This window comes from Quercus robur, chromosome 5 (assembly GCF_932294415.1).
Source record: "Quercus robur chromosome 5, dhQueRobu3.1, whole genome shotgun sequence".
In the NCBI taxonomy this organism is placed as follows: domain Eukaryota; kingdom Viridiplantae; phylum Streptophyta; class Magnoliopsida; order Fagales; family Fagaceae; genus Quercus; species Quercus robur.
In genome coordinates, this window is record NC_065538.1 from 80,534,875 (window position 1) to 80,560,266 (window position 25,392).

At 34.0% G+C, this 25,392-nt stretch overlaps 2 protein-coding genes across 2 annotated transcripts in view; both read right to left on the bottom strand.

The window, feature by feature from the left end:
- Positions 1-2,128: 2,128 nt before the first annotated feature.
- Positions 2,129-9,454, bottom strand: LOC126727326 (G-type lectin S-receptor-like serine/threonine-protein kinase At1g11410). The gene is made up of 7 exons (XM_050432929.1): positions 8,145-9,454; positions 7,834-7,962; positions 4,230-4,429; positions 3,808-4,018; positions 3,473-3,710; positions 2,615-2,765; positions 2,129-2,535 (listed from the first exon to the last, which is right to left on the bottom strand). The coding sequence occupies exons 1-7, from the start codon at positions 9,430-9,432 to the stop codon at positions 2,233-2,235; spliced, it is 2,520 nt and encodes an 839-aa protein (XP_050288886.1). The 5' UTR covers positions 9,433-9,454; the 3' UTR covers positions 2,129-2,232.
- A 3,873-nt stretch (positions 9,455-13,327) lies between these two features.
- LOC126727322 (G-type lectin S-receptor-like serine/threonine-protein kinase At1g11410) overlaps positions 13,328-25,392 on the bottom strand; it is a 127,939-nt gene continuing 115,874 nt past the window's right edge. Inside the window, exons 5-8 of the mRNA XM_050432925.1 lie at positions 14,495-14,705; positions 14,094-14,331; positions 13,782-13,932; positions 13,328-13,698 (exon numbers count right to left, since the gene is read on the bottom strand). Coding sequence (XP_050288882.1) covers positions 13,390-13,698; positions 13,782-13,932; positions 14,094-14,331; positions 14,495-14,705 — 909 coding nt within the window. The 3' untranslated portion in view covers positions 13,328-13,389. The remainder of the gene's footprint in view (positions 13,699-13,781; positions 13,933-14,093; positions 14,332-14,494; positions 14,706-25,392) is intronic.

Sequence of the window (25,392 nt, forward strand, 5' to 3'; positions counted from 1 at the left end):
GTTGTCCTTTTTTTTTTCTTCACCATTTCAAAAGAAAGGAGAGGGGCAGGGGAGGGAGCATTTCAGTGACGATCCATCCATTTCATTTGTGGAAATTACTGACACACTTGATTAGGATGATACTTTTCTGGGGAAAGCATGTCATTTGTTTGGCAATCAATTTTATCTAGAAGGTTGTTTCTGTTCCTTCCTATTGATTGTATAGATTTCTCTCTTCCCTTGGAACCTTTATTTCTAATTTTAGAATCAAATCTATCTAGTAAAGTAATCCAATTTTGTAAGTTATTGAAGATTTGAGCAACATCAAAGGTTGGAGAACTTTCCAGTTGTTGGACTCATTTCTACCTATGTATAAGAGAAGCTGGATTATTCATGTCTACTAGAATATTTATTTGTTTTCTCATTATGCCAATGTTTTTTTTATGAAACTTATGCACCTAATAATTCCAGTATTGTTGCATATCTAATATGACAAAATATAGTTGTCCATTTTATATTTTTATGGAAAAAAGATAGGATTTTGGTTTGGCAATGCTCTTCAATTTCTAATAAATAGATCAGATATAACTCAAATTCAACAGTGGCTACTCCAAAAGATAAATTGTGCAAAGATGAAACAATAGCCGAAACATATTGTTCCTCTTAGCTTGTCTTTCTTGGCCAATATGGAAGGGAAGAAATGAAAAGATATTTGATAAAAGGATCCAAATTCTTGGATTGACAACTCAAAAAGCAAAGTCTCTGCATCTGTATTTATTAATTGGACATGGATATATACTGACTTATCAAATTATTGTTTAACAGATAATGTGATAACTGATAATAGTGTATGAGACTCTGCGTATTGAGCCAATAATGGGTGGCTAAAATGGGTTATATTGTTTTGATGCTCGATAAGAGTAAACCCGATGATAGGTTGGAGTGATCTTTCCTAGAGAGCACAATGAGGAAGATGAGATTAGATTATTGATGGACCGTTTAGTTCCACCCACCCCATCCAGTCCCATATTTAGAAGCTAATTATTGTATGCCTTAAATGGTGAGCCAGCGCCCTAATAATTTTTCAATAATTATTGAGTTCCAATAATTTTTCAATGGCACCCTTGAGTTCCACCGACCCCATCCAGTCCCATATTTTGAAGCTATCATTGCGTGCCATAAAGCTTTATTTTCAGTTGCATAATGCCAAAGTCATTTTCCAAATAAAGCCTGATCGAAATGTGCTAAGCTTCTAATTCTCAATCAGCCAAGTTGAATTGATTCACACATTGTCTTTTGATTTACCAAATGAAATTTAAAAGCATTATCTAAATCGCCCCAGAGAAAATTCCTTTGTAATTTTTCTAGGCAACATGACATGCTAATAAGAAAGTGAAGCAGGGAGAGGAAATATGTTGTTAAGCTAAAGAGTACTCTTGATAAATAAAGTTTCTTCCAACCAGCTAATCTCCTTTCCAACCTCTCTAAAATCGGATCTTCATGGCACTTTGCACTTATCTTTATCCCCCAGTGGCGGTCTTAAATATTTCATAACCAGGTTAGATATCTTGCACTTAAGAATGTCAAAATAAGTTTCAATCTTTGGGATCTCTCCAACAGAAACCATCTCAGACTTGATAGTCTAGATATGGATTCAAAACACAACAAAACACTTTTTAATTGGTTAAGTTGCCTTAGGTCATTCCCACATAAAATCAAAATACCATATGGTGGCCAAAATGGGGATATACCCCTTTTGGTGAAAAGTTACAGCAAAATACCTCATTTTTTAAACTATTTAGGGATATACCACTATTTTGAAACTCGAGTTATAGCCAAATTAAACTTTTTTTTAAAAAAAATTGTGGAACTCAAGTTCCACACTAAAACTCAATTTTGATAAAATCAAGTTTCAAAGTAGGCGCATATTCTTAAATAGTTCAGAAATAGGACATTTTGTTAGAACTTTTCACCAAAAGGGGTATATCCCAATTTTGTGCACCATATGGCAATAAAAGAGGTGAGATCATCATCGAGTCATTATTCTATTTGCATTGTAAACCCATTTATATATTGCTCATCTATCACCTTGGAGATCAATTTACTTTAAGCCTCCACCACTATCACAAATAAGAGAAGTGACAATGGATCACCATAATAATATCTTAATAAAAATTCATTAAAGAATACCCCATTTCCTTCTAAGTCTTATCTTGCAATTGAAAATTACATTGCTCCAACCAACCTGGGGCTTTAGCGACCATCTATTCTGGTAATTGTTAAGTCATTTATTGAATTAGCTCCTTCACTAGTTGATCTATCTTTACTATTGTAAGTGTTCTTAAAAATATATGCAGGTTGTTTTGGAGATGGAAGAGGTGTGTCATTACCCAACATAAAAACAACTGTTGGCATGGTTGGCCGATCTTCTGCATGTTCTTGCACACACAAAAGCCCAATTTGAATATATCTTGAAACTTCATTAGCGGGGTATGTCTCACCAAGTGATGAATCAATTAGTTCCATAGCTTTATCTTCTTTCCATTGGTCCCAAACCTACCAACATCATATTCAACGTATTAGGCTAAATAAAACAAAGCTAATATTTCAAGTCTTTGTTCACACATATACTTACATGTCCAATCAAATTTGAGGAAGGATCATCATGATAATAAGTACTGTTCTTTTTGCCGGTAATGATCTCTAGTAGCAACACTCCGAAACTAAATACATCTGATTTTATTGAAAATAACCCTCGCATTGCATATTCTGGTGACATATAACCACTGTTTGTAGCAAAATGAACAATAAATGTTATGCCATCACATTATTCAATAAAAATGATCAAAGATAGCTCTATCTTTTTTCACCAACGTATCAAACAACCTTTGGAGTAACACGAGATGAAAAAGAATTATATAGCTTCACCTTTTATTCTTCTTTTTTGTTCTTATTCTTTTTTATGGCTTTCAGGTTGCACTGTTTTGACAAACAAGGTGAAAAATTCCATGCATCACATGAGTTTATGGCTGGTGTTTATAATGCATGATTACAACATTGATAGTAAAGGCACATGGGATGTGTGTTATATGTTAATTTAGCATGTTGTGAAATTGGGAGTATTTGTAATATCATGATTTTTTAAAATATTTGTAATATCACTACAACATTGATAGCAGAGGCACTCAATTTTTAAAACAATTTAAAAATAGTTGAGAATGTACACAATGTAGTAGTAGTACAGTAAGCATAGGAGATAAAAGAAGTTAAACGAATAGAAGTAGGAACTAGGAAGTAATTTTATTACATGAGGAGAAAATGAGTCAAGAAAAAAGAAACTAAAAAAGAAAGTGCGGGAGGAATATGGATTGGATATTAAATAGATGACAACAAAGAAGAGAAACCCCTTTTTTAATTCAAAAAATAGATAACAACTAAAGTCATGTAATAAGGTAGAAATTATTAGTATATATTCATTTTGTGGTCAACTTACTATGTTCCAACAACGCAATTTGTATTTGCTTCAATTTGATCTCCTCCAAAGATTTTAGCCATACCAAAATCTGAAATTTTTGGATTTAATGTAGTGTCAAGGAGAACATTGCTGGCCTTTAAATCTCTATGAATAATTCTTAATCTTGAGTCTTGATGAAGATATAAGATCCCTCGAGCAATCCCACAAATAATCTCACATCGTTTTCCCCAGTCTAACAATAACCTTTTTGTCTCATCTGAATGAAGAGTCAAGAACATAAATTTAGATCAAAAGTGTGCTTAAGTTTTATTTTACATTCTAGGAATTCATGTGAGATGAAAAAGAAGGCATACCAAAAATAAAAGAGTCCAAGCTTTTGTTTGGCAAGTACTCATAGATTAACATCTTCTCTTCTCCTTGAATGCAACAACCTAAAATTTTGACAAGGTTTCTATGTTGGAGTTTAGCAATTAGTGCAACTTCAGTTTTGAATTGTTCTATTCCTTGTCCTGAGGATTTTGATAGTCTTTTTACTGCTATCTCCATTCCATTATGTAGCGAACCCTGAAATTAATTCCAAATTTCATATATTTATATTGCATATTCGTTGAAAGAAATTCAATAGTAAATTATCTAGGTAATGAGAATAGCCCAATTCCACCTACAACAGTCTTGCTATATTGAAACTTTTGAACATTCAGGATGGAATTGTTGATGCATTTAACACATATGAACTGAAGTTATGCATGTTTTAGGACTCTTTTGAGGTGACTACCTTATAAACTGACCCAAAACCACCTTCTCCAAGCTTGTTAGCTATAGAGAAGTTATTTGTAGCAGCAACAATGGTACTTAGCTCGAATAGTGGTAAATCTGAGTTTCTTCCAGTCCCATCCAGCTCCCTTCTACTTGGAGAGTCTTCATTGTATGGTGAAGTCATGGTAACGCTATAATTGTACATGCTTTGCCTCTTCTCTGTTCTCAAACACAATAACAGATAATGCATAGTTACAATATTTATCCAATTACGATTTCCTAAACAAAAGTCCCATTTGATAAATTCAGAATGAAAATAAAAGAAAAGGAAGAAATCAAGTTTATAATTTTCAAAGTTTATCCTAGATCATGGTTTTTAGACTCATTCAAAGAACCGTAAAGGGAAGAGTTTTAAGGTTTTTGATATTTGACCAAGCTCCAATTAAGCTACGACCATAACGATATAATAATTATTTTAAAGTTTTATTAATACAAAAATTAAATAGAGTACATGTAAAAAATTCAATAATTTTAATTAAAATAATATTTGAAGAGGTTAAATTATATCTTAATTAAAGATAAGATGATATCTTTTGTAAATTATTACAAAGATTATAAAATGTCTCTTATTATTTAAAATATATTAGAAAATTTACCTTTTTTAGTCAAAAAAATATTTTAGAAAATTTATACAATGTAATATGATCTTTTACATACACACTAACATAATTATACAATAATAATATTAGGCGTGAGAGAAGGCAATCAAAAGTTTAGGCATTATTCTTCTCAAAGAAAAATAAAATCAGGCGCACTTTTGGTCCCTTCATTTTGGGCCATTTCTCGATTTAGTCCCTAAACTGATTTTACTCTTAGGTCAGTCCCTGACTTTTTTAAATCGTTTTTAAAATGGTCCCTACTGTCAACTCAGTTACGGAAAAAGCTGAGGTGGCAAACAGCGTGTCCTACTTGCTGACATGGTGATGATGTGGATATTAAAATATTATTAAAAAATACCACGTTAGCATCCATGTCAGCGTTTTAATGACAAGTTAGCATTTTAATTAATAAAAAAAATTAAACTAAAAAAAATTCAAAATCAAAAACAAAAGAAGAAAAAACTTTTTCAGGTTCTCTCTTTCTCTATCTCTTGGTGCGTATTTGTGTTTGTATCTTTCTTTGTTCAAGCTTTCAATCCCTCTCTCTCTCTTAATCTCTAACATTCTCTCTTTCTAAACCCGACTTTCTAATCTCTGGGTTTTTCTAGTTTTCCATGGGGTGGTCGGTAATGGAGGTGGAGATCAGTGGTCGGGGTGGAGATCGGTGGTTGGGGTGGTCTTGGATTATGGGTTTGGTTGGAGATGGAGATGGCTGGGTTTTTCTAGGTTTCAGTGGGGGTGGGCTATGGCCGTGGAGATTGGTGTGGGTCTTGGATTTGTGTTTACATGTTTGGTTGTAGATGGGGTTTTTCTGGGTTTTTGTAGGGGTGGGTGGTCAGTAGTGGAGGTGGAGATTGGTGTGGCCGTGGAGATCGGTGTGGCCATGTTTGTGTTTCGGAGATGGAGTTGTCTTAGTGAGTTTGGCTTCATGTTTGTGGTTTTTTGTTTTTTTTTTTTTTTTTTTTTTTATGTGGATTTGTATATTTATTTCTTGGATTTATTGGGTTTGATTTACTAGAGGTTTATGGGTTTGATTTCTTGGATTTATTGGGTTTGATTTACTAGATGTTTATGGGTTTGATTTCTTAGATTTATTGGATGGTTTATTAGTTTGAATTCTTGGATTTATTAGGTTTGATTTACTGGATGTTTATGGGTTTGATTTCTTGGATTTATTGGGTTTGATTTGGGGAAGAACATGAAGCATGAAGTTCATGTCCTGGGGAAGAAGAAGAACAATGTTCTTCCGAAAAAAAAAAAAAATGAAAAGAAAACCCATTTTTTAAACTGAAAAAAGTTTTTTTTTTCTTAATTTAATTGAATTAATGTTTATTTATTTTAAAATTTCTGACTTGGATTTTTGTTTTAATTTTTTATTAATTTAAATCTGACGTGGAATTTTAAAAATACTAAATAAGTTTTTTTAATAATATTTTAATATCTACGTTAGCGACATGTCAGCAAGTAGGACACGCCGTTTGCCACTTCAGCTTTCTCCGTAACTAAGTTAATGGTAGGAATCATTTTAAAAACAATTTTAAAAAGTTAAGGACCGACCTAGAAACAAAATCAATTTAGAAACTAAATCGAAAAATGACTTAAAATATAATGACCAAAAGTATATTTACGAAAAAAAGTAACTAGAGAGATGATTCATGAGAAAAGTCAACTAGTGACTCTGGCCACATGTCGGAAAGGTGAATAAAAAAAAAAAAAAAAAACTAAAGAGATGAGTGAGTGTTGGATGACATGATGTTAAGCAGTAAATGTGAAAAAGTGAGAGAGAGGTGTGACTGTTTAGGTTTAAATTTTTTTAAATCAAACTATTCCACAATTCTCAATACCATATTTATTTCTATTATTTGTCTATTAACAACGGGTCAAGCCGCTTATTAACCCACTGGACCATCAGCTTTTGGGTCAGACTGTGAGTTATGGGCTATCTGGTGACCTTCATTTAGAAAGAGTCAAGAGGCCCATAAATAGTGCTTTTTGGATTTAGTCCGGCCAATTTGGGGAGATGGCCTCTTTTTGTCGGTCAATTTGGGGAGCTGGCCTCTTTTTGTTCTTAGTTTTTTTCCCCTCAAGTACTTTGTTTTTAATTTTTTTAAGAATTACTATTTTTTTAAGGAAAATGTTTATATCGTACTTACTATGTAAGTTTACATTGTAAATACACAAAAATAGATGAAATAATGATATTATATATAAATATTATGACATAGGTGTCAATTTTTTATGGGTTAAAATAAAATAATAAAATATCTTATTAAGATCTAGCACAGCTAAAATTAAAAAGTATTATTGTGAAAATGTCATGACATAAACTTATCACAATATTTTCACTCCTATTGAAATATAAGTTCCTTATAGTTAAAAAGAAAAAAAAAAATGTCATACCGAGATCTATCTCATTATAGTTGAAAATAAAGATATTATAAAAATATTTTGATATTTTGTTATGTTTCTCTTCTTTTATTTTTTTAGTCAAATTTCATTATTCAAAATTCATTCCTTTCTAGAGTGAGCAAACCTTTATTTTTATTTTTATTTTTCTCACTGAACAAGCCCACCATCAACCCCTCAATCAATAGTGATAGAACTACTTAATTAAGGATAACAAAATATCTCCACCATGCACCATACCCTCACTCTGTTTCAGTTTTCCTATCCTGAAAGAGAAACAGAGTACTCATAATCTGACTATGTCGTATCTTGTCATACTTATCAATTACAAAACTAATCTCTTTTTTTATTCCTTTAACTAGTTGATGTCCGACAATACTTTTACCCTGTCAACATTTGTTAACTAACCTTAGAACCTTAGAAATTTTGTTTTTAGTGAGAAGGACAAAAACGAACTGCACCCACTAACCTTAGAAATTAAGAAAAACGTGAAGTGACATTTGTTCACTGGTAATGAAATATGTGAACAGAACAAAAGGGCGGAAAAGATTGCATTACCTTTTTTCTTTCTCATTATCAACCAATAAACAATGAACACCGCAATAAGCAACACCACTGCAACAGAAACCCCAATAGTTGCCCTTATCCCTTTGTTCCGAAGAAGGCCATTTTTCTTAGCATATTGAGCTAGGAAAAAAAAGACAAAAGAAATATTATTATTTGCTGCTATAAATCTGAAAACGTAGTTCTATATGTATAAAACGTTGGTGCAAAATAATATAAAAATAGTAATTACTGAAGAATTTCTTTTTATATCAATTATAAAAACAGAATAATTGTTGAAATTTGATAGAAAGATTGAAGACTACCTAGAACATCTGCATCCACACGTAAATATAAATCTTGTCCATCATTGGTATATGATCTTGTGTCCACTAAGTTCCCATGCCATGTCAAGCACCCAATCCCTCCCATACTCACATTTGCACTTGTGTAAGCTGTACAAGAACAATTCCTCAAGCACTCTTGCTCACATTCTTTCCAACTCATACTCATGTTTGCACGTGCCACTGAAGTATTTGGCACCTTTACACGTGCCAACTTCACAAACCCTTCTCCGCTATTACACGTGGACACTCCTTGTTTTCTCACACACCCACCAGACCCGTCTCTAAGGTACCAATCTTGAGACGACTTGGGTTCGAACCCAGGTAAGCATGTGCACTCGAACTTGTCTGCATTGGATGGGTCACAGTAACTATTTGGACCACAATGCAAATAATTATCACATGGCTCTTTTGGGGCGTGCCAAAACTGGAACCACCTATCATTCCTCCACGTGTACCTTTCAACGGCTCCTGATTCATTTACCACCATTCTAGAGAAAATACTGGGATTAATTATACCATACATAATAAAGATCTCATCTTGATTATTCACAAAACTAATATTGAAGATGAAATTTTGTGTCATTTCGGGTACACCGCTTAATCTTAGCCCATTCCAAGGTCCGGCCCGCCACGTTGGAGTCTGACCCATGTATAAGAACAACTGGGGGAACCCAATTGGATCAATCCGAAATGAAGAGTTACCTGTTCCCGGGTCATCTTTGGTCTTCCAACATGTTAGGAACCGGTTTAACCCAGTTCTCCGGTCGAGCCCAAGTTTCATAAACGGAAGCAAAGTATTTGTGGGATTGTCAAAGCTTTGCCATATGACACTTTTGTTGTCTTCTTGAACCAAAACAAGATTTCCTGAATCCAAGAGCTGAGCCATAGAATTATTTGTGGATGAGACTGAAACAGAAACATTGGTGGACCAAATTGGAATGGTTTGGTTTTGGGTGTGAAGTGCAAGGTTCCCCTGACCGTTGATTGATAGGATTCCTGTGCTATCATTGAGAGGATTATCTCTATTTGCAACCCACACAATAGTTTGTTCAGGAACTTTGTTGTACCAAATTCCAACATAGCGCTTTGTGGAATTGCCGGGGCTGAAAAAACCAAGTGCAAAGGCTTTTTGGTTTGAGACTAGAGTTTGACCATCCTTGATGGCCTGGTTGGGTCTTATGGTGTCAAGGGAAACGCAAATTTGGAAAAAAAGGGAGAGGAGAAGCAATACTGAATACAAAGAGGGGAGAGAAGAAGCAGGATTCATTGTTTTTTCACGTTGTGATTGATTATAGTTTGTGGCAAATGAGTTTGCTGGCTAGGCTTTGAAGTGAAATCTTGGATTTGGAAGTAGCTGAAAATTTTAATGAGTAGGGTCCACAAGAGAGGTAGAAATTAAATAAAAAAGCAAAGCACGATAAAGACGTAATACCTGTTACTTTAAATATTAGTACCTATATATATTTATTGGTTTCTGTTTTTTTTTTATAAGACATATAATGGTTTCATGTACGAAGCAATTAAAGAAACACACGTCACTCAGTTCCAAAAGATATCTTGCACCATAAAACTCCCAAAAAAGGAGTACATTTGTGTGACTTCAGTTTATATTTAGTTATGTTCCAAGGAAAAAGATAGAGGGGACACACTTTTTTTTTTTTTTTTTTTTTTTTTTCCAAAGTTTTCAACAAGAGATTAATTACTGTTCGAGATGGGTAGGCCCATAGTGAAGTAAATCGCTGGCCTAGAGAGTTTTTTTTAAAATACTGGTGCTTGGACTTAAACTAGGAAACTCCTAATCAAACTTAAGACAGCTATTTTAAGACCGAATATCCAATCACTCAGCCAATTTCACTAAATTAGGGAACAATTGATTATAGATTGACATTGTCGATGTAAAGGTGCCTGCTTTCGTACCTTCAAATACTTTGAACAAAGCAAATGTGCTATGATTGATTTCTATGGGATTTTAAATCTGCTTGGATTTATCAACAAAGTATAAGGGTCTGCTTGTTGTGTTCATGTAGGAAATGGAGAGTTTTGGTTTGGTATATTGTTAGATCATCCACAGCAGTAGAGATAAAAATTTAGTTATTTAGCTCCACTAAAAGTTACTTTATCTATTTTACCTATACACATGCTGCAGCAGTGGATCTATTTTAGCTTTCAACATAATAAAATAATATAAACATCACTATAAAATAATATATTTACTACAATAAAATAATCCATCTCACTACAATAAAATAATATATTCACTACATACAACCATCACAGCCACACACACAACCACAACTACCACCACCACCACCACCACAGCCCACAACAAAGAAAAAAAAAATCAGCTAAGCCTACACCCACTAGACCCATTAGGCAACACCCACACCCACCACCACGAAACCCACTCGAGCCACCACCACGAATACACCAATCTACCCACAAATCCACCCATAGCCCAGCCACCCACCAATGCTGATCTACCCACACAACCACAACCATCGACGCCGATTTATTCCATTCCTCATTAGGTAATATATCCACTGATGCTGACGAACCCAGCCATCCACCAACACCGATCTACCCACACAAACCACAACCACTACCACACCACAGCCCACAGCAAGAAAAAAAAAAAAACAAGGAAAAAAGCAACCAAGTAAGGGCGAAATGGGTTGGCGGCGTGGGTTGGCGGCATGGATCGGTAGCGGGGGTCTGCGACGTTCCAGTGGCATGGCTCAGCAGCATGGGGGTGGGTTGGCAGTGGTGAAGTAGATCGGTGAAGCAAAGAGTAGATGAGGGAGAAAAAAAATGAGAAGGAAAAAGGAAGAAAGAAGAGAAGCCGGAGTGAGAAAAAGAAAGAAAGAGAAAATATTTTTTAAATGAAAGAGGAGAGAGAAATTTAATAAAATATTATTATTATTTTTAGCTCTCAGGTACAGTGCACGTCTATATATCTATAGATGTGCACTGTAGCAATGAAGCTAAAAAAAAAAAATAGCTATAGCTCCACTGTTGGATGGTAGTCTTTTGTGTTTTGGTGGAGCTAAAATAGCTATATAGCTATTTAGCTCCACTGCTGTGAGTGCTCTTACGAGGATCTAACCTATTATCTTATTGCAGTTTTAGGACCCCTATTAATCCTATTGTATGTTTGGGACCATTTGCTATATGTAGTAAGTTATTAGTATTTTATATTGTACTGTCAATAATTTGTGAGAATGGTTAAAGTTTGTTTGTATTAAGCCTGGTGGGCTTCAGCCCATTTTACAATTATTACACTCCTATTGCTTGTATTGCATTCATATGATGCTGATATAGAAGGTCTCTTGTACAATTACACACACAAAAAAAATATACAAATTGTTTTACATGTTTATTTCTTTTCATTAGTTCTCTGTCTTTTCTGTTTTTTCAACATGGTATTAGAGTAATCATCTTGTGTGCTTTGATAGTGTTTGTCATTGGGATCCGTCATTTGTAAGCCACTACCACCACATCCGAAACCGATTGCAAAAATTAGTTCTTTCTGCCTAGATCGGCCCGTAGACCCAAACAAGGGTTGCTTCTACTCCTCAATGCTCTCTCTCACACACCGCTTGTAGGTTTTGCAAGTGGCCGGTCTCACGCTCTCCACGTGCTTTCGCGCACCACCAGCCTTCTTCACATGTTCTTACATGCTAACATTTGCATCCCTCATGCCTTCACGCACAATCATGTGCCTCACATGCCACATCTCATCTTAGCTATCACATGTCACGAAGAGCATTTGCAATGTCAGCGTCACATCATCATCCTCAGCCACGTCAACAAAATTAAATTAGAAGTAGAATCTAATTTCATTTTCTAAGTGTGAAATCTTATTTTCTTTTGCAAAGCCTAATTTTGACAATATTTATGATTGAAAATACCTTTTATGTTGTTGAAAATTGAAATAGAAACCGAAAGAGTAAGTAGAACAAAACTACTCTATGAAAAAAATTGATAGGTTATTCATTATTGATCTCCTACTTATTACGAAGCAGTGGCATAAGTCTAAAATGGATGACAATTTTAAAAAAAAGAAAAAAAAAAAAAATAGGGTGAAGGCACGAGGGAACGTTGGAAAATGATTTGTGCCTTCACCCCATTTTTTTTTTTTTTTAATATATACATAATGCTAAGGCCCACACACTTTTTTTCGCTAGCACCACCATGGACACTCTAGCCACAACCTCCATTGACTTTGTAGGCCACGACCACCATCATCATCGCCTTTGGTGCCACCACCACTTCTATCACCACTATAATTATCACTATAACTACATAACCATCATTTTAGCGATCGCCACCGACACTATGGTTATATGAAATTTTAATGAAATTAATTTTTTTTTTTTTTTTTTGGATTACTTTCAAAATTACAACTAAACATAGAAAAAAAAAGGTAATTATTTCAAAGAGATTTTTTTTTACTAAAATATTTTTCTATAAAAGCTAAGCGTGGATATTTTCTTCTTTGTCAACAAAGGTGAAAGAAGATTCGAATGATTTTATTGTTTGAGAAATACATAAAGCACTAGTAAAAGAAAACATTAAGAACTAGTGAAAGCAAGGATGATGAATTTATAATAAATAATTGAAAATGGGATAGAACTTTACTTCTAATTCTAAAATATAGTAAACTACAATATGATTTTTATATTAATTTTTTTTTTACTCTGAAAAATTTTAGTTTTGGACATTATTGTCATTTCATTTTAATTGATACAATGAGGTGGTCACAAAAATTAATTTAGTAAATTGTCTCAACATTTCTCATGTCATCAAGTACTGTTACTCAAAATTTAAATTTTCAATAATGCTAAAGTTGTTAAGTGATTGAGTGATTAAAAGAGATAGAAGAGAAAAATAGAAGTAAGACATGGTTCTACCTAATGACTTATATCCATAGAGGAAAGTTTATGACGGCTACATTTTTACTATACAACTTCATTGTATTACAATGAACATAACGTTGAATGTATATACTAGAGAACTATAAATTAAACCTAGCTAACCCTAATTCACTTAGGATTAGTGTGCTTACTCTACAAGTACATAGGCTAACTACAGATTTAGATCTTTCGTCCATAATATCTCAAACAAAAGATAAGTTTGGAAATTTATAAATATCTATAGTCCAACCAAGAACAAGCAATGTATTTCTTCGAGTATGAAAGTGTAGTTTAACTAATAAGTGCAGACCTCAACGAGCTTTAAGCACAGAAATGGTTACATCATTAAGTGACGTAGGTGCTCCTGTAGAACTTAATGAATCTTGTCCATAATTTATAGTCCTTCTGTTGATAAACGCTGGCTTGCTAGGATGAGGTAGAGTAGTTTCATTTCCTAACATGAATACAATTTCTGCCATGGTTGGCCGGTCTGCTGCTTGTTCTTGTACACATAAGAGTCCAATTTGAATACATCTTAAAACTTCTCTAGCAGAATATACCTGAGCCAAAGATGAATCAACTATGTCCAAGGCTTTTCCTTCCATCCATAAGTCCCAGACCTAGAACAATTTAATAGTATATAACCTTAGAGCCGCTGTGAAGTTCACTAATTCAAAATGAAGTGATAATATATTTTACTTACATGTCCTATCAAATTTAGGTAGGGGCTTCCAACAAGATAGTGATTGTTTCTTTTGCCACTAATTATCTCAAGTGTTAAGACACCAAAGCTAAAGACATCTGATTTGATAGAATATAACCCTTCCATTGCATACTCTGGTGACATATATCCACTGCAATAAAACAAATTCTTAAGAATAATATGCTTGTCTGACTTTTGATTTTAGCACTTGGAGAGAGAGAGAGAGAGAGAGAGAGAGAGAGAGAGAGAGAGAGAGAGAGAGAGAGAGAGAGAGAGAGAGAGAGAGAGAGAGAGAGAGAGAGAGAGAGTTACTATGTGCCAACAACTCTATTTGTATTCGCTTCAATTTGGTCATCTCCGAACAATCTAACCAAACCAAAATCTGAAATTTTTGGCTTCATTGTAGCATCTAGTAGCACATTACTTGCTTTTAGATCTCTATGGATGATTTTTTCTCTAGAATCTTGATGAAGATATAAAACTCCTCGAGCAATACCAGAAATAATTTCAAATCGCTTCCTCCAATCCATGATTTTTCTGTTTATTTCATCTGGAACAAAGCATGAAAACTTCCATCAACAATATACAAACTATAATTAATTTTAAATTATCATAATTTGCCTTTATATTTTAACTATATTTAAGTAATAGTGCTCAAAAACAAGAATTAGTTACATAGTTGAAAGCTATATGTGATGGAAGAAATGGCGTACCAAATATGAAAAGGTCTAAACTTTTGTTTGGCATGTATTCATAGATTAACATCTTCTCTTCTTTATGAATGCAACAACCAAAAAGCCTCACAAGATTCCTATGTTGGAGTTTTGCTATCAACATAACTTCATTCTTAAATTCTTCCGTGCCCTGCCTTGAACTTCTTGAGAGTGTTTTTATTGCTATTTCCTGTCCATTGGCTAGTTGACCCTGCAATTATAATTGAGACTTAAAAATGATTAACAAATTATAAATTTTTTTTTTCTCCATTATACATTTATACTATGCATGTGCCATTTGAAACCCCTGCCCTTCACTTCCACCAAAATCATCCTAGCAGTGTGCGTGGGTGATTAGAAATTAAAATAACGTATTGTGAGAACTTCAGCCCAATAATTTGTGCATTTGTGATCTTAGCTTATCCACCGCAACCTTGGCCCCAGATATATAAAATTGTTGTGGAACATAAATATGCATTGATTCACATTTAATAGATGCTTATCATTAGCAAAGTGAAGTACCTTATTGACAGGGCCAAATCCACCTTGTCCAAGCCTTTTAGCAAAAGAGAAGTTGTCTGTGGCAGCAACTATGGTGCTTATGTCGAAAAATGGTAAATCTAGATTTTCTATACCTTCATCCAGCTTCTGAGAATCTTGAAAGGTTGTTGAACTTGCAGTAACATCACTGTTCAATGTGGGTTGTCTTCCCCTCCCTGTCCTCATGCAAGCATGGTTACCAATTACGCTTGTAATCATTTTAATCAGTTGTGCAATATAAAGAACATATGAATTATACTGCATAGGATTTACAAACCGGTGTGCCAACTTTTAAAAACATCCCATAGTACATTGCCACTATGGTTTTTTTTTTTTTTTTTTAAGCCCATGGGCACTAGCAGTGTACAGCAGGGCGTATCACTACTCGCTTATATTACCATGATTTTTGCATATTAGAAAGCATGGATTAATTAGTACTAGTACTCAAACCCACAATCCTTTGGCACTTGGTTTGAAGTGATAGATCTTTCCCAGGGCTTGCAACCATTGCACTACACTTGTTGGTGGTGATTGTGTTCTTAATGTGACACTAATTATATTAATTGCTACACCATTTTGTAAACCTTAGTAGTAAATTTGAAACACTACGCATTCTTGGTGCGGTAGTCATTCTACAAGTATGAGTATTTGTAGGGTGTGGAGGGTAAGGGCCGGGGTTCAAATCTCTAGGAGGAAGTTTCACACACACACACACTTAAATTAGGCTAGAGTAGACTATCTATCTTGTATTAAAAAAAAAAAAAATTTTTTTTGAAAGTAGTTTTAATGTTATTATATTGTTCTATGTTTAAACACCAACAAATCAATTTATAAGGCTTTTGTGTCAAACTTTACTCCTAAATAATGCTTATAATTCACACATGCAACTTTAGATCGAAAAAGAATATCAATAGGAAACTTGCTTACCCTTCCTTTTCCTCTTAATTAGGAAATGCGCAGATAGGATAATGAGTAATGAAGTAATAACAAGTAGGCCCACTACTAGAATTGCCAGCCTCCTCTTGTTGGCAAAGAAGCCCATGGAATGACCTGATCGGAAAGAATAAAATTTCTCTAGTCATGTATGTAACAGAAGCGGTGCACACTACGCAAATTATTTTCATTCATAATTATTTTTTCAATGTTGTTAAGTAAATAAGTTGTGATGACTCTCAAAAAAAAAAAAAAAAAAAAGTAAATAAGTTGTGATAGAAGTAAGATAATTTTATATAAGAAAAATGTTTAATATATTAATAATTTTAGCATTAAATTCTTGAAACTGACCAATATCAATGAATGTAATTGGTACCGCTTTAACAATATAAGAAATAAATATAAGAAGTGCTACATAACACTTCACAAGGAATGTAATTCGTTGTGAAAGTGTTGTGAATATAACATCTCTCTCTCTCTCTCTCTCTCTCTCTCTCTCTCTCTCTCTCTCTCTCTCTATATATATATATATATATATATATGTATATATTTTAATTGACGACATCAATCATTGACGTTTATATAATAAAATTTGTAATATTCTTAACATCATTCTTCATATTAACATATCAGTCATGCCACTTTTGTTACAAACGAATCTATAATATGTAGTATAAGTTAATTGAAACCTATGACTTTTTTGTTGATTTCATCTTTTGTTGCCGCATAAATTTTTGAGATCTCACAATTTTAAATATAATTATTTTAAATATATATTTTTAATCAAAATTTAATTCTATACTATATTTAAGTCCGAATCCTGGCGAATCATATTTTCATTAAATTGTATAATAGATAGTTCCATTTACAATTTCAATCACAATAAAAGCTTATATATAATCATCATAATTATCAAATTTTTATATTTAAGCAAAAAAAAAAATCATATTTTTTTAGACTTTCTCACCTATTGCATAGGTTATTGACTAGTTAATTACAAAAAAGGTTAACTTAAAATAACTATGAAAGAAGGTATAAAATATTTTCTCTTTTAACATTGTATGCAAGCATGGTAGGAAAAAATTGCCCAAAATACCAGAGAATTGTTGATTACCTAACTCAAGTGCATCCACACGTACGTACAGATTTTGGCCCCCATTCAACACTCTTGTATCTATCAATTCACCATACCATCTCAAACACCCGACTTCCTCCTTCGCATCCACACCTCCATACGCCGCGCAAGAACAATTTTCCAAGCATTGTTGCTCACACTCCTTCAAACTCAGCTTCTCATCAACTCGTGCAAATGAACTATCCGGAAGCTTCACATTTTCCACCTTCACAAACCCATCACCACTCTTGCATATAGATGCGTGTCCACGCTTTCTTACACACCCACTGGATGCATTTCTCAAAGACCATTCACTTGGTGACTTAGGTTGGAACCCAGGTAGACAGGTGCATTCAAATTCAGTGTCATTTTGCAGTTGACATTTACCAAATGCACCACACTTGCCGTAGTTGTCACATCGGTCCAATGGTGCTGACCCTAGAGTAAACCATCTTTGATCTCCCTCTCTACTCGGAAAGCGTTGAATAGACCCCGATTCATCTACTACTAATCTTGAGAATATTTCTGGTAGAAGTTCAACCCAGCTCGTAGTAGTCTCAGTCTGGTTGTTCACAATACTAAAATTAAAGAGATAGTTAGGATGTGACAATGGCGGTACCCCACTCCATCCAAAGCCATTCCAATGACCAGAACGCCACCACAAGATGTTACTTTTGTACAAATACAACTCCGGAGAGGAGCTATTGGTGTTGAGCACATAGGAACAATTTCCAGTTCCTGGATCATCTTTGGACTTCCAAGATGTTAGGATTCGGTTCAGACCAGTTGTTCTGTCCAGCCCAAGTTTCATGTTTGGAAGAGTTGTATCAGTTGGATAATCAAAGCTTTGCCACAGTACCTCACTTGTTTTGTTAAGAACCAAGATTAGATTTCCTGAATCCAAGAGCTGAGCATGAGTACTATTGTTGCATGATTGTGTGACAATATTTGTGGACCAGATGGGTTGGTTTCGATCTTCGACATGGAGTAACAGGTTCCCATGAACATCAATTGAGAGAACACCAGAAGTATCATTGATAGGATTGTCTCTGTTTGCAACCCACACCACGGGTTGTTCTGGAGCTCTATAATACCGAATTCCAACATAGCGGTTGGTGGACACTCCGGGACTGAAGAAACCAAGTGCAAAGGTTTCTCCTTTAGAGACTAAAACGTCACCATCTCTAATGGGTTTGCTGATAGTTATGGTGTCTTGCGAAAAACCAAACTGGAGAAGGAATAGAAGCAACTATTGTGGAAGGAGAAAGAGAAACCCTTTAGCAAAATACATGATCATGACCAGTGAAGTTGTAGAGAGCTAGGTCATTTTTCTAAGTAAAAAAGGAGATTTGAGTGGACGAGTCTTGATATTTGATGCATGAAGTTGGCAGTGCGGTTGTTGATATTAGGTGGCGGCACTGATAGGGATATTGTTCTAATACATTGATTCATGAACAATTATAGACATTTGTTTTAAGAACAATCATAGATGTTAGGCATTAATATATTGAATACAAATCCTCTATAGTTATAAACTTCTAGTATTCTTTTATGGTGTATTTAGATGGCAAAATTTGAGTATATGGATTTAGATTTTGGAAATTAAAATCCAAATACCTTATTTGGATAGTTTACAAAGTATCAAGGATTTGGATTTATTAAATCTGCCAAAGATTTTAAACCTTAAAATCATTAAATTTGAAATAAATTCTTAGCCTATGGCCCTATAGAATTTTAGAAACGACATACTTAAATATTTATAGATTTGGATATAAGGCATTTCAAATCCATCACTTTGAAATTTAAATTCAAATATGCAAATGCAACCTTAATTTTTTTTTTTAATTTTATAAAATAACCAAAGTTTAAAATTTAAAAAAGCTAAATAAATAATATACCATATACCACAATTGGTGTAGTATTAATGGGAATACAAAAGGTAGGACAATTTATTTGCATTCAATTTAAAACTTGCCAAGTGTTTTCTTTTTATTTTCCCTATAAAATGACCAAAGTTTAAAATGGAAAAACAATTCAAACAAATGGCATATCACAATTGGTGAAATATAAAGTGAAAAACAAAAAAAATAGAATAGATGATTTGTATTATTATTTTTTTTTAGGGTAAAAGATGAATATCATTCAAATTAAACTATAATATAATAGTAATTTATTAAAAGCAATGCCTCTCTCTTAACTCAAATCCACTGAACTTGGATAATCGGGTTGCAACTTATCTAACTTCCCTAAATTAAAAGGAAATCCTCCAAGATGATTTTGAAAACCATGACTAGTTGAAACACATAAGTTAAGGATATCATTATCAATATTTGCTTCCTTACTAAAAGGACAAAACTTAGATACGTACAATATCTTAGATGCTATTTCTTAGGTTCCTCACTTAAGATTGAGCCATGCACTACAAAACGCGGGGGCCTTGGGCCGCGTTTTTTAAGCCGCGGCCATAAAAAACGCGGCCCAAGGTGCGGCTAAAGCCCCGTTTTAAAAAATGCGGCCCAAGGCGAACCTTAAGGTCGCGTTTTATACGCGGGGCCATAGACAGGTTCTGAGGCCGCGTTTTTTTGAGATAAAAACGCGGCTTAAGGACCTCCGCATTTTATTTTTTCTGAAACTTTTTTTTTTTTTTTTTTTTTTGGTCTTCTTTTACTGTGGCCGCATTTTTAAAATGCGGCCCAAGGTTGAGCCTAAAGCCCCGTTTTATAAAACGCGGCTTCACAGAACCTTAAGGTCGCGTTTTGAACGCGGGGCCATAGACATGTCCTGAGGCCGCGTTTTTTTAGATAAAAACGCGGCCTAGGGACTGATCCTGAAGCCGCGCGTTGAAAACGCGGCTCTAATTCTGTTCTGAGGCCGCGTTTTCTTGAGTTAGAAACGCGGCCTAAGTACTTGTTCTGAAGCCGCGTGTTAAAAACGCGGCTCTAGTTCTGGATGGGGCCACGTTTTTGAAACGGGGCTTCAGATTTCCCCTATAGCCGCATGTTAAAAATGCGGCTTTAGGGGAAGTATAAATACCAATGAGAAACTCTCCAACCCATCTACTCTCCAACCCATCAGATTTCAAGCGCTCCATCCGATCTACGCTCCATCCGATCTACGATCTGACCCCTCATCACCTCCGTCCGATCTGACCTCTCATACGCTCCATCCGATCTACTCTCCATACGCTCCATCCGATCTGACCCCTCATCACCCTCCATCCCCGGTCGATGAAATCACCACCGTGTCCGATCGATCCGAGGTCGCAGATCCAATCTTAGAGAGACTCAAAACCTTCAAATTAGTATGTCTTTTCTTCCCTTTGTTTTTAGGGGTTTTGTATTTAATAATTTTATTGGTTGTTCTCTTCTTCTTATTATTTTTCCTAAGTTGTTTTCGATGCGTAATTTGTAGACAACACCAATATTGACGTCACCACCGGCTGAGAGTAGCTTAACTGACATACTGGTGAGGAAACCTTCGTCTTCTTCGTCTCCAGGTGGGCTTCCTGTCGTATTATATAGCTAAATAAAAAAGCTCTCTTTATATTCTTCACTGATCTGACCCCTCATCACCCTCCATCTCCAACCCCTCATCACTAATTATTGAATTAATTTAAGAGTAATTTGTGTATTAATTTAAGAGTAATTTGTGTATTAATTTACTAAAAATGGAAAATAAAAGACTAAGTAATTTGTTTTAATGGATATTAACTAGTTCATAGTAATTTGTGATATAATATTATCTGTTTGCTTTTCTGTAGTTGCTGCCTTTTCAAATTTTCTTTTTGATCTTGGAGTTTATTTTAAGTATATTTTAAAGGTGAATTCTACAGTGTAAAGTATTACTCATTCAGAGACATAATGGTTTTTTTTACCTTACCTTTATATATGTTTTCCATTTTTGTCTTTGCGTGAATACCTTGCATTTCATGTGTTAGACATAAGAAAATTATCCTGGGTCTAGAATTTTTCCCATTAATTAAGTATTTCCTTCCTATTATATATTATTCCAATCATATATTTTCATGCTTGGGACTGAACAGTACACATTGCACCAGTTCTCTTTCCTGTTTGGTTTGTTTGGTTCATTATGAACTAGAAGTAAATGTGGATATCATAATGACGATGCTGCTTTAGACTTTAGCATGATAAGTAGTTGTGATGTCACCATCGTTTGTTGCCAATGAAAGAGCATTAGATGCATGTCCTTTTCAAACCACATTACTGCTTGTGGCATTTCTGCAGTGTGTGGACAAACTTGCAATTGCATGCATTCATGAACGCGCATGATGTACCTGCTTCCGCTGTTATCCTTGTATGGATATGTTTTCAGCTTTGAATTTCAATAGACCCTTATCCAACCTTGTTATCTGTTTTTATCATATTGCAACTTAGTGTCACAGGTTTTGTCTAGATTTTTTGCAGGAATAGATGCAGAATTCTTTAGTCACTGCTTAGATTCGTTGATGACTTATAATGCACTACTTTAGTGCTTGCATAATACTTTTTGTTATTAAACTAATCGGAGAAATTCATTCTGCCTTATGCTCGATTTGCTATTTGTTTATCTTTGTCTCCCTCAGTGTATGCCTTACTGTATGAACTATACATTGTATTGAGTATCTTTACAATTGTTTATTACTTCTTTTTTATCTTGATGTTTTTTTAATTTTACACCTTTTTCATATATAATTTAGCCATAATGTCATTTTGTGCTTACCAGGATGGTTGTTGTCGGATGTTTATTTGGCTTCTGATGATACTTTATTCCTTGAGATGCTATGGTGTGTTGCTTGAGATTCTATGGGTGTATGTGACTGAAACCTTTTGGCTGTGATCCAGCATACAAATGTTGACTAATCTGGATTAAACAAAGGTGTCCATATTCAATGCTTGCTTGGATTTCTTTTCACCTCACATGCTGTCCGCTTTTGATGTCTGAAAATTGAATTATAATAACAAGGATTTTGTCATGTGGATTGCATTATATCTCAGCAATGCTTATAATGTTATTGGACTAGATTTGTGGCATTCAATGCTTGCTTGGAATTTCTGTTTTAATTAAGAATAGGCCCTACCTTTCTTGCTTTATTAGACGCAGTGCACACCTATGTCCATGCATGTTTATTTTAAGATTATTGGATAGTTGCATGTAGGATAACTCCGAAAAACATATATTCTCTTCCTAATACAGAAATACACACAATTTGACAAAATTTAAAGTTTTACAAGAAAGATGCATTAGCAAGCTTTATTCTTCTTAGTCTATCATTCCTACCTTGACTAGTCTGTTCAGATCCATAGCCGATCCCAAATTTTGCTACTAAGGCTTGTTGTTGTTTGTAAAATTCCATGCTGGCAGTAGGTTTGAGTAACAAAACAATCTCCAACACCACCCCCCCCCCCCCCCCCCCCCCCCCCCCCTCCTCTCTTGTGAATGAGGAAAATAAAGGGCATTGAGGAATTATCTAATATAGCCTGTCAATGGTTCTTAATTTTTCTGTGTGTCCCTAGTTCCCCAAAGTAGTGCAGGTACGATACCCATTCATAGATCTTAACTAAAAAAAACTTTTTTTATTCCATGCATCTTCATGAACTCATTAGGTTGTTGTATAGTCAATTTTAAATCTGAACTTTGTTGAGGAGTGACTTGTTGCATTTAATCTAACTTTTACGACTGTAAGAAAGAGGGAAGTTTAAAGTGTTTTGCTGAATTTTGATCATATGATAGTTAATCCTAATAAACAGTGAGAATTTATTGTACTTTCCAACTCCACCTCCAATTGAGAGCATGACCTTAAGTCCAAATTTTTGGCAAAACTTTATATCTTCACTAAGAAAGGTGCACCCATTGGATGCTGGGTTGCAATGACCATTAAGGTTGATTTTTGGGGTTTGGCCATTGCCAAATACGTTTAGGTTGGTAGTTGATAGGTTTCCCTCACTGACATTTAGACCCCAGTAGGTGGCGATGCTACCAGCATGAGAGGTTTTGATTAGGGTCATAAGGAATAAGAGGGAAAAGACTAAAGGAGTAAGTTGAAGATTTCTAGCCATTTTCGCTTGTCCCAATCTAAAATCTTGTGTCTCATGTGCTTTCATAAGACAATAAGAGGCTCCTTTTATAGAATTCAAATTTCAGAGTTAAGTTTGGAAACGTGACCAATCGTTTCAGTTTTAATACAAAACTTAGTCAAATAGGGTTGTATACTGTCTCAGTTAAAAGTTGTAGGTTTGTTGACACCTTCTGACGTTTTCAACATAAACCTGTTGAATTATCAAATAATAAAAAATAATAAAAACAAATAAATAAATGATCTAGGATCCATCGCTACATTGAACCTACAAAAGGACACATGTATAAGCAATTTTTTTTTCCTGATATTTTAATTTGCTTTAGTTTAATTTAAGTTTATACTTGTGAAGTTCATTTCTAGAAACTTGAATTCTGACCTTTATTCCTTTCCCCCACATTCCAAAAGTATTCATACTTGTGGAATGATCATAATACCAAAGGAGCGCATTGAAAATTTCTCAATTTTTTTGAAAGCGTAAATTTTGGGCTTTTAGACTTAAATCATGGATAATTATTAGGAAATTAAGAGTAAATTATTTCCTCAGCCTGAATTATATATAGTTCTAATATATATATATATATATATAACCAAAACCTCTAAAATTACTACAATTTTCTACGTCACCACTATTTTCTTTTTCTTTTTATTTTAGATTTTATTTTATTTTATTTTAAGTTTTCTATCTTATATATTTATTATTTCTCTTTATTTTAAGTAAAACTCTATTAGATATATGTTTCAAGAGCTTGAAAATTCTACTTCAACTAAAATTCTATAACAAAATTTTCAACAAATATAAACTCCTACCAAGGTTGAAACTCTTAATACTCACTCAAATTTTCAGCATTATTTAAATAAAAAAAAACAAAAATTCTAATTTTATATTTGTAACACCATCTTTACTATTTATTTTGAAGAACCTGAGTCCAAATTTTTGAAAACTCAACACACGGTGAAAACCTTAAGCGTCAATTGCTGCCTTCCTTCTCTCTCACTCCAATCCAATCTCTTATCTACCCAAAAAACCCAAATGTAACTATTCAGCTTTCAAATAGTTGAAATTAGAACAATATTTTAACTAGAACATTTTAACATTTGATCTAAAAGTTTTCCGTGTATCACACAGATTAGCGACTAGTTAATTAAAATTTCCTTATTACTAAATTATTACGTAATATTGGTTGGGACAAGAGCTTTGTTGGTTTGTTGGCACCTTCTACATTTTCAACATGATGCTTAGGGATCAAATCTCCTCTCCTAATTATTGAATTATAAAAAAAAAAAAAAAAAAAAAAAAAGGGTCCAAGATCCATTTTTGTGCCATAATTCAGGGGAGGCTCCTTTGATCAAGCTTAGGTTAAACTAATAATGCATATCTCTACAAGTGCTTTGTAGGTTTGTTGACACCTTATGACGTTTTCAACAAGCTTAGGGATCAAATCTTCTCTCTTAACTATTAAATTATAAAAAATAAATGAATAAATAAAAAACAAATAAATAAATGGTCCAAGATCCACCACTGCATTGACCCTACAAAGGGACACATGTATAAGAATTTTTTTTTGACTGATATAGAACTCTATTTTAGTTTAATCTAAGTGAATGTGTGTGAAACTTTTTTCTGGAGACTTGAACTCCGACCTTTGTCTCCCCCCCCCCCCCCCTAATACCCAACAAGTATTTATATTTATGGAGTGACCATCACGCCAAGGAAGCGTAGTGGTAATTTCTTAATTTTTTGAAGGCATAAACTTTGGGTTTTTAGACTTAAATCATGGATTATTATTTAAGAATAAAAAAAGGATATTAATGCCACAGCTTGAATTATATATAGTTCAAGTTAATTAAAATTTATTGATTGCTACATTATTACATAACATTGGTTCGAGACAAGAGCTTTGTAAGTTTGTTGGCACGTTCTAACATATTCAACATGATGCTTAGGGTTCAAATATCTTCTCTTTTTACTATTGAATTATCAAAAAAAAAAAAAAAAAAAGGTCCAGATCCACCATTGCATTGACCCTACAAAAGGATACAACATTTATAAGCTTTTTTTTTTTTTTTTTTTGATATAGAATTTTATTCTAATTTAATCTAAGTGTATGTTTGTGAAACCCATTTATAAACACTTGAACCTTGGTCTCTGTCCCTCCCCCTTACTCATACCCCACAAACATTTATATTTGTAAGATCCAATCAAGAGTTAGTCTTTTTATTTTTTTATTTTTTTTA